This window comes from Physella acuta, unplaced genomic scaffold, assembly GCF_028476545.2.
Source record: "Physella acuta isolate Inbredline_101_S28 unplaced genomic scaffold, ASM2847654v3 ptg000339l, whole genome shotgun sequence".
NCBI lineage: Eukaryota > Metazoa > Mollusca > Gastropoda > Physidae > Physella > Physella acuta.
The window spans coordinates 674,653-685,039 of record NW_026731858.1 but is presented as its reverse complement, the minus strand read 5'-3'; the positions used below and the strand labels follow the sequence as shown (position 1 = coordinate 685,039).

The 10,387-nt window shown below is 34.9% G+C and overlaps 1 protein-coding gene across 1 annotated transcript; it reads right to left on the bottom strand.

The window, feature by feature from the left end:
* Window positions 1–2,718: 2,718 nt before the first annotated feature.
* LOC131941014 (zinc finger protein 431) lies at window positions 2,719–10,054 on the bottom strand. The gene is made up of 7 exons (XM_059299976.1): window positions 9,897–10,054; window positions 8,804–8,875; window positions 8,597–8,673; window positions 8,225–8,434; window positions 7,185–7,364; window positions 5,562–5,652; window positions 2,719–5,047 (listed from the first exon to the last, which is right to left on the bottom strand). Exons 2-7 carry the CDS (start codon window positions 8,859–8,861, stop codon window positions 2,874–2,876), a joined length of 2,790 nt encoding a protein of 929 aa, XP_059155959.1. The 5' UTR covers window positions 8,862–8,875; window positions 9,897–10,054; the 3' UTR covers window positions 2,719–2,873.
* Window positions 10,055–10,387: the final 333 nt, after the last annotated feature.

The window sequence follows — 10,387 nt, the reverse complement described above, 5'->3', positions numbered from 1 at the left end:
TGCAATCAACCACCATGCAGAGCGTTATTTCTATTATAACAAAATGTATCATAATTATTGATACAACATTGGTCAAACTCCAGTAAAAATATCCAGCAGGAGTGTTTCAGTAATTTTGGGGGTGTGGGCACGTCGAGAGCACGGCCACCCCCCCCCCCCCCCCCCCGGTGCAAGTTTCCCCTTTTCTGGAGATAAATGTCTTAAAAGCAAAAGGCAGAGCAGAGAATTTTATTATCACAGATTATAATTAGTGCACAATCTAGATATACAAATAAACTGCAAAATTAAAGAAAAACAAACAACTAGAATGCATTTTAAATTTTAATTTAGTAGGCACCTAATATAAAAACACTTGTTTTCTTTTTCCAAGCCAGCAAATCACACACAAAAAATCAATTCTATGTAATTAGACAAAAATATACACACAAACGCATGCCTATTTGGAAGGGTGGGCTAAAAGTCATTTTTGTGTACTTGTTACCCTTTAAAGTTAATACTACTAAGACTGAACAAGATATAAAACATACATTAAAATAACATTGAGCAAGTAAAATTAGTTCAATAGGTTGTTTTTTTTTTTTTTTGAGATGAATGAAAAATGTGCTCTTGTTTTCTTGTTCTTCATTCTTAATTTTAGTGATGGAAGGGATCCCCCTCCAACACAATTAAGTATATGTATGTGTCAACTGGTTATGCACCATTGAGGCAATTGACTCCCATTTCACCCTGCTTTTCTTTTTGGATTTGCTTCTACAGCCTTTGTCCAACCAAGAACAAACTACAAGGCAGCAGTTGTTTGATTTTGGAGTTGTCTCTCCTAGAAGAGTGGCTGTTCCCAGCTGATGAGTCTCATCTGCCTGAGGGTTCGAACTCGAGACTTTTGGGTTTAGTAACCATGAGCTTTACCGACTCTACCACGCTGATCTCTGGTTTTAAGGTTGTGACTTCTTGTCCCATTCTGGAGTAGGTCGATACAAGGCATGTGCAAAACGTCACAAAGTTGCTACAGGGCAATCATAAAACATATATTATAACATTAATACCTAATGACATTAATTTCCTTGCTAAAATTCCCTGGGGTTATGGTACAAACAATAACTGTAGACACCAAATTTTTTTAAAAATTCAATTTCATATAGAAAATGAAGCTCTATCCAACTGGATTAGTAAAAAGTTGTAGATAAATATGTCTACGTTTTGTAGCTCCACACCATAAGTTATCGCATCATGCAACGATTGACCTAATGACACCACTGGATAAAAATATAATTTCTTATAGTATCTGCTAAACAATCAACATAAAGACAGTTTATTCAGTTAAGGACTTTCATTCAATTAAAACAGATCATTTAAAAAAACATGATGTTGCCTTGCAACATAATGTGACTTCTAAGTTGTAACCCCCACCCACTGTGTCAACTTTTCCCTGAGATCTGAACTTTAAGCTGTCTGGCTGGCAACTGAAGTCACCACCACTCCACCACGCAGTCCCATCATATGCTGAGCTCAAGAAACATATGAACTCTACTTCATCTACGCTACAGATCAATAGGTCCAAAAAAGTAACTTCTATCTTTATCAAACTGTTACAAAGAGGATGATGTGCCATATTTAACTTTAGGTCAGTTTTTATCCAAGTCATCAGTTTGGTCGATCAGTCTTTCATGAATCCACTTGTAAGTAACTTGATTTGCGCAAGCATCACCTGCAGCCATTTTGCTTTTTTTACCCTTTGCCAAAAACAGGACAGGATCATTTCCTTTTTATTAATAACTTGTGGTTTTTTTAATTTAAAAAAATCATGATCGTGTGCATATGTTATCAGCAACTAGAGTTGATGATTGACTACTTGCTATCCTTGCTCATTAATTTACAATAAATATCAAATTGGATACAACTGAGTTGGATACACTTTGTCAGACACACTTTAATGGAGGCCACGTAAATCAAACTTTAGACAAAAATGAATCAACTATAAAAAAAATGTAAATTAATATGCTTATATTTCAAACATAAGAATATAAAATAAACTTTCTCTCGTAGGTAAAAGCATTGGACTCTAAAATGTGTAAGAAATGATAGCTTGCACCTGATGCATTTGCATGTCTTTGATTTTAATAAAATATACTTCACACCACTACCTTGAACTAAAATGGAACTGAGTAAGAGTGTACAAAGTATCTTATATGCTGTGACAATTTTTTTTAAATTAGCAAAGAATAGCTTGATATTGACAAATTTAATACTAACAGATAACAGTATCTATATATATAATTCTCTTCTGGGAGACTTTAGAAAACAAGCTGCAAGCGCCTCCTTACAGTCCCCTCTCTTTCTCTCTATCACTATCACTACCACCCCCACCCCACCATGGTCTGGTGAATTGTGGTCACGCTAAATTAAATGTTTACAAATCGTAGAGCCGGGTTTAGTGACGGCTATTAGGGGCAGATAATTTAGTTTGAAACGATTTTAAACTTAGGGTAGGTAACTAAGAGGAGGCTGCTTTCACGGGGGAGGGGGGAGGGGGTGTAGGGTCGGGGTTAGGGGAAAGGGGGGGTTAGTGTTTTAAAGCAAATATTTTCAGTGGCAGCATTGGTACTGTTGAATTCACAGATTATGAATTACTGAAAAGTAGAAAATAAAACAACTAAATAGCTGCGTATGATACGCCGCGGGTCGGCTCGTGAGTAATAAATAGTTCAACAATGTTCTCTCACAAAGCAAGGGTCATGATGGTCATCAACTGACTGTGGATATCATAACAGATAAAACAAGCCATGTTTTGTTCAAACAGATGTTCAGAGATATATTTAATTTGTGGGTTCTGTTATACTTGGAGTATTTTGAGGGTGCAGAAACACTGCTTGCACTCAATACTCATCTGTATGAATTTTATGGTGCCTCTGTAAGTTTGAGGTCTGTGTGAAACACTTACCACATTTGAAACACTGGTAAGGCTTTTCTCCTGTATGAACTCTTTGGTGTTTCGTTAAATAAGAAAGAGCTCTGAAAAATTTACCACATGAGTCACAGTTGTAACGCTTTTCTCCAGTATGACCTCTAAGGTGAATCTTCAGTTCAGCAAGCTGTGTGTAACATTTCCCACATATGTCACACTTGCAAGGTGTTTCTTGTATATGCAGTCTACGGTGTATCTTTAAACAAGCAAGTGATGTGAAACGTTTTCCACATGCGTCACACTTGTAAGGTGTTTCTCCTGTAAGAATTTTTTTGTGTCGTTTTAAATCACTAAGCTTTGCAAAGGATATGTCACATTTGTCACACTTGTAAGGCTTTAGTCTAGTATGAACTTTATGGTGCTCCAGTAAATGGTCGTTTCTTTTAAAACATTTTCCACATATGTCACACTTGAAAAACTTCTCTTTTGTATGAATTATAAGGTGATTACGTAAAGACGTAGGGTGTGCCAAACATTTACCACATTTGTCACACATGAATGACTTTTCTCCAGTATGAATTCTGAGGTGCATTTTTAAAACTGAAAGCTGCATGAAACATTTACCACATATGTTACACTTATAAGGCTTCTCTCCAGTGTGAATTCTATAGTGGACTTTTAAATGGGAAGGACTTATTAAACATTTACCACATAATTCACACTTGTACTTGTATGGCTTTTCTTGTGTATGCTTTCTATGGTGTCTCTTTAAACCACCACCATATGTGAAACATTTACCACATATGTGACACATGAAAGGTTTTTCTCCTGTATGAGTTCTAAGGTGTACCTTTAAATACACAGGCATTGTGAAACATTTACCACATATGTCACACCTGTACGTTTTTTCTCCTGTATGAATTTTAAGGTGTTCCTTTAAATAAGCTAATTTGATGAAACATTTACCACATATATCACACATGTATGACTTTTCTCCTGTATGAACTTGAAGGTGTTGCTTTAAATAAGCTAGATGGGTGAAACTTCTACAACATATGTCACACCTGTAAGGCTTTTCTCCTGTATGAACTTGAAGGTGATGTTTTAAATGCAAAGGCTGTATGAAAAATTTACCACATATGTCACACATGTATGACTTTACTCCAGAATGAAGTTGAAGGTGTTTCTTTAAATGAAAACGCTGTGTGAAACATTTACCACATATATCACACATGTATGACTTTTCTGGAATATGAATTTTAAGGTGACTGTTTAATAAAAAACGCTTTGTGAAACGTTTACCACATATGTCACACATGTAAGGCTTTTCTCCTGTATGATTTCTAAGGTGTTCCTTTAGAACAACATGTTGTATAAAACATTTGCCACATACATCACATTTGTAAGGCTTTTCCCCTGTATGAATTTTAAGGTGTTCCTTTAAAATGTACTTTCTTGTTAAACATTTACCACATATGTCACACTTGAAAGATTTTTTCTGTGTATGAATATTATGGTGTCTTTTTAAAACAACAAGATGTGTGAAACATCTACCACAAGTGTCACACTTGAACAGCTTTTCTCCTGTATGAATTCTAAGGTGTTCCTTTAAATAAGAAGGATGTGCGAACGATTTACTACATATGTTACACATGTTTGGCTTTTCTCCTGCATGAATTCTGAGGTGCTCATTTAAATAAGGAAGATGTTTGAAACATTTACCACATAAGTCACACTTGTAAGTTTTTTCTGTTGCATGTACTTTAAGGTGTTGCTTTAACCAAGCACGCTGTATGTAACATTTACCACATATATCACACTTGTAAGTCTTCTCTCCTGTATGATATCTATGGTGTATCTTCAAGTTACCAAGCTGCGCAAAACAGTTACCACATTTCTCACACTTGTAAGGCTTTTCTCCTGTATGAATTCTTTGGTGAATCTTTAATTGGGTGCTTTTTTCAAAATATTTACTACACCTGTCACACTTGTAAGGCTTATCTCCTGTATGAATTCTATGGCGTTGATGAAAGTTAGATGTCGTCATGGAAGAATGTTGGCTGTCTTTATCATTGAGATCCAGACCCCTATTCGAATTGGAAAGTTTTGAAAAATCCAATCTGTAATACTGGCATGCATCAATATCTGCAAATTGTAAAAATTGACTTGATACAGTGGACACAGTGACGACTAAGTGATATAGTGAACACTGTTGACTAATTGGTACATGAAATAGTGATGACTAAATGGTACATTAGGCACAGTGATAACTAAGTGATACAGTAGACACAGTGATGGTTAACTGATAAAGTGGACACAGTGATTAACTGAAACAGTGGACACTTCACTAACTGATACAATGAACACAACCATGGCTTACTTATACAATGGACACAGTGATGATTACCTGTGGATACAGTGATTAACTGATTAAGTGGACACAGTGTTAACTCAAACAGTGTACACATCACTAACTGATACATTGGACACAGTGATGGTTTACTAATACATTGGACACAATGATAACTCTCTGATACAATGAACACAGCCATGGCTTACTTATACAATGGACACAAAACTGAACTGCATCTAACAGTGGTGAGAAGTCTATAGATGATTACAATCAGGAAAGTGTAAAGAATTGAATAAATATATTTACCACTGTCATTGTTCACCATGTTTGCTAAGCTGTTCTTGCTTTTAACACCAACACTCTCTACCTGAATGCCCAGGTTGTCTCCATAGGACACCTGAAAATATCAGTTCACTATAGTGAGAACAAAACATTCAATCTGTTTGAATTATTTGGTATGATGTGGCCAAGTATAGGACTGCTAAACCAATAGTTTTGAGTTTAGTTCCCCACTTTGATGTCACAGCATTAAGACACTCATCACATACAGGACCACACTAAGCTACAAAAGTAATGCTTTACTCTTGACAAACCTATCTCAACTGGCATGGATAATATTAATATATAACTGTCATTCCACACAAAAAACTTAAACATCAGAACATTATGAAAACTTTAAAATGTTAAAGTAGGGTGACTACTCCTGTTCCAAATATACATTGTGTCATGTACAATGGTGAAATGTAAAATCCATGGTTTTGTGTATGTAAACAATACCATTGTTTTGTGTAAATTGGTTCAACTTGGCATAAAGCAAATTTATTTAAAAAGTCGAATTGTAGTCAAATGAGCATAAAAGAAGGGGAATAGAAAAGAATGTGCACAGGGCTGTACAAAGTTGATAGGCCTATTAAACTTTTGAACATTTACTTTTTGTATGAAAAGAAAGTTTTAAAAGTAATATTTTCTGTAGTCTTAGCATTATAATCATTTAATACAACTCTGATTTATGACCCACAATTACTGTTTGCTTCATAATTAGGTTAGGTTAGGTTTGCCTGTTGTCCCTCCTGGGACATAGGCAGCTGACAAGAGCTATCCAGGCGTCTCTGTCCTGGGCTAGTCTCTCTAACTGTTCCAAGGTGTATCCAATCTTCATGGTGTCTTCTTCCAGGTCACGTCTCCAGGTCTTTCTTGATCTGCCTCTCCTCCTCCTGCCTTGTGGATTCCAGGTGAGGGCCTGTCTTGCTATTCTGGATACAGGCTTCCTGAGTGTGTGGCCAATCCATCTCCATTTTCTCTGGAGGATATCTACTTCAACTGGCAGTTGATTTGGCCATTGCCATAGAACATCATTTCTGATGGTTTTAGGCCAGCAAATTCGCAGGATCTTTCTGTTTATAAATGATTGTATTTTCTTCTTATTTATAGCAGTTATTCTCCATGTCTCAGCTCCATAGAGTAAAACAGGTTTTACTAGTGTGTTGAAGATCTGGATTTTTATTCCAGGGGTTAAATTTCCAGAACCCCAAATATTTTCTAGTTGGTTGAAGAGTGCTCTTGCCTTACCCGTCCTTATTTTTATGTCTGCTTCTGTCCCACCCTGCATATCAACAATACTAAACAAATTGCTAGAATGGTTATAATCTACAGATATAAGACCATATAATTGAATTATTTTGTCATAAAAACATTTTTGTTTTAACAAGTAAAATACTGATGCTAATATTACTAATTAAAATGTTTACTCTAACAAGTTAACTAAACCAAATATAATTGGATTATAATTAAATAAATAAGGACTGTCCAGATCACTATTTCATTAAAACATCCAGTTTGCAGTTAGTGAGTTAGTTGGCTTTTTTTTTATAGAAGCATAGAAAAAAGTATTAAAATCTTTGACTGACGGAGTATCTATGGGGTAGTTACCAGTAATTCTGTGCCAGCAGTAATGTCCCTGTTAGTTCTGTAGAAGATCTCACCCTGGTGCTGGTATGCTGTGACACACTGCTCATCCTCACAGCGTGCACAGTTTACAAATCTCATCCAGTTAGAATCAGATCTGTCACTGGCATCAATAAAATGGGATGGCCTTCCATCTTTGAAGATCTAAAGGAGCACATTTAACTATTTTACCCTTTATCATAAATGAGACTAAACAGAGTTCAATAAAAAAAGTAATTTTGTTTTATGAAACTTGCTCACATAGTAAACTTTCTCAGAATAAGTTGGCTAAGCCAAAAACAGCATCTCAGCCATAACATACTATGGAGGACCTTGTTGCTTATACAGCCAAAAAGTGTTCAAAGAGATACCAATTCAAAAGATCTACATCAGTATTTCCCAAAATGGATTTAAAAACTCCTTTTTCATTGCTACAACCATCACTCAAGTTGCTTTATTTATAATGGTTGATAATCTGGCAGTTCTTATAAAACAAAAAAATAATGTGGATTGTAAATTGGAAGTTTGATTTAAAGGTTCAGAGTAGTGATAAAATTATGACTAATTTGTCACCTGTCAAAACCCAGTTCATCATCAAGTTAAATATCTGATCACAGAGTGACCTGTTTGTAGTGAATGGAATGCATTTAAAGAGGTGATCAGGTCAAGTGATAATGTGAACAGATAAAAGTTTAATTGAATTTATCTAGAACATAATTTGACAGTAGCTACAGAAATGCAAACAATTTATAAGCTCTAAATCTATCCAGACCTGCCACAGCATACACAAAACAAAACACAAAAAATCTTACACTTGTGTACCTATCTGGCCCACAGCACAAGGCCCTTATACTTTACAACTTTTTACAAGTGTTTAAATGACAAATCTCTTTATAATGAAATAAAATGAACATAGATCTATATCTAAAAAATAGAAAATGTATAAGAACCCATAATTCAGCTTGATGCTGTCCTAAACAAAACTGTTACTCATGTCTAACACAGTCCTTAACTACATTGCTCACCTGCCAGCAATACCGTGAATCATGAGCTATCTGCTCATTTTTCTCTTTCTTCCCAACATAAGGTCCAAACCTTGTACGAGCAGGAATAAATATTGTGGTGAAAACTCCAAGTCCAGCAAAATGTAGGCCAGATGTTTTAATGACCAGCCCAGGGGGCAGTGTTTTCCTACAATAATTTTTGTCCTTGCCCTTGATGCAGTCTTGGGGAACCTGTTTAGCAACAGTAAACATCTTAGTGTCTTACTTGGTGATATTTTGGGTACGATACCACATTTACAAAATTTATTTTAATACATCTTTAACCAGTCTTTAAACTTCACCAGAGATGAAGTAGTTACTAACAGGGCTTAAAAACTCAATGTTTTATTTTACCTGTGAATCTGATATAATATTTAGAGGACCATGTTCAGTACAATCTCCTATGTATTTAATTTTGCACTCATCACAAACTGAAACACAAATGTAAAAATCTAAACTACAGACAAGGTTATAATACTGAAAAGGTAGATAATAAAATAAAGACATAAGTGAATATGCTCAAAGCTGACTTATTCATAATGTACAAAGAAAAGAACTAACAGAGATACTCATCATCTTCTGGGATGTGTGGACTAGACACGTTAAGCTGGTCACTCATGATCTTCTGTCTACCTATGTATGAAAAAGTTGAAGTAGAGCCTCGATTGTAGATTTGATCTATAATACTTTATTAACTATTATTAACTACGAGCCGACCCGCAGCGTTTCATACGCTGCTATTTAGTTGTTTTATTTTCTACTTTTAAGTAATTCATAGTTTGTGAATTCGATAGTTCCAACGCTGCCACTGAAAATAGCTCATTAAGGACGATAACCCCCTTCCCCCCCCCCATATAAATAAAGCTGGGTGGACTCAGGTACATTCTACTGAATTGAACCCGGATTTGAGCTCAAGGCTTACTGGTTAACAGTCTAGCTCTCTACCGCTAGGCCACACAACTCCCATAATCTAAATTATAATCTTGTCTAGATCACTCTAGATTACTAATTTAGTAATTCTAGATCTATGTTCTGTTTTAATGATTTATTAACATTTTGTAATGCCTAGCCCAAAAGGCAAAAGAGCACTAGATCTAGAATTTAGACCTAGATTCTAGATCTAGATCTAGATCTATATACTATATTAAATATTAGATCCTCTAGATCTAGACTAATCTAGATTCTACATTAGTTTAAAATTAGACTAGACTCTAGATTCTATTACTAGATTCTAGATCTATGAATTACACTATTACACTAAGTAATTACATTACAGTATTGTCAGTCATTATGAATATTTGAATGTAGAATAGATCCTATCTAGAATCTAGTATCTAGAGTCTAGTACTCTAGTACTGTCTAGTAGTATCATCTACTTAAATCTACTAGTATCTAGATAAGTAAGTCTAGTCTACATTCTAGATCTAGATTCTAGATCTAGATCCGTCTAGAATATAAAATATAAGAATACTCTACTTTCTACTAGACTCTAGGTCTAGAGATCTAGATCTAGACTAGATCTCTACTCTGAAGTCTACTCTCTAGACTCTAGACTGAGAGTAGACTCTACTCTAGTCTAAATTATATATAAATTAACTCTAAATTCTACTTGAAGTAGAATCTAGATCTAGATCTAGATTCTAGATCTAATCACCAAGGAAAAACTTCAGCCTTAGGTTAATTAGTATTAATTAGGTAGATCTAGATCTAGATGCAGATTGAGATCTAAATTCTAGGTCTATAGAATAGATCTAGAAATCTAGATTTTGAAATTAATTAATTTTTAAATTTTGAATAGTCTAGTTCAGAAGCGGCAAAACTTGTCCGGTTATAGCAGGACTGCTAGACCTAGATCTAGATCTAGATTCGAGTATTTAATCTCAACCGGAACTTTGAAAATCAGCGTAATTATTCATGACCGAATCCATTGATCTAGATCTAGGTTTAATTATCTTTTAGTTCCCACTAATTTTTTAAAAATTATTTATTTAATCCTATTTAAAGTTTTTTTCCGCGAACATAAAACTGAAACTCTCCAAAAATATAATAGATTGCGGTCCTAATAACTAAAATTTAAAATTAAATTGGTATTGAGTTGTTGGTCGGAAACTTATCGATTACTTGAATTTCTAGGCTCGATTTCTT

Excerpts from the sequence above, each read along its gene's own strand:
- LOC131941014 (XM_059299976.1), bottom strand. The coding sequence starts at position 8,861 with ATGAGTGACCAGCTTAACGTGTCTAGTCCACACATCCCAGAAGATGAT. Across the intron at positions 8,674-8,803 it reads AGAAGATGATGAGTATCTCT|TTTGTGATGAGTGCAAAATT; the intron begins GTTAGTTCTTTT and ends TTTGTGTTTCAG. Across the intron at positions 5,048-5,561 it reads CATGGTGAACAATGACAGTG|ATATTGATGCATGCCAGTAT; the intron begins GTAAATATATTT and ends TACAATTTGCAG.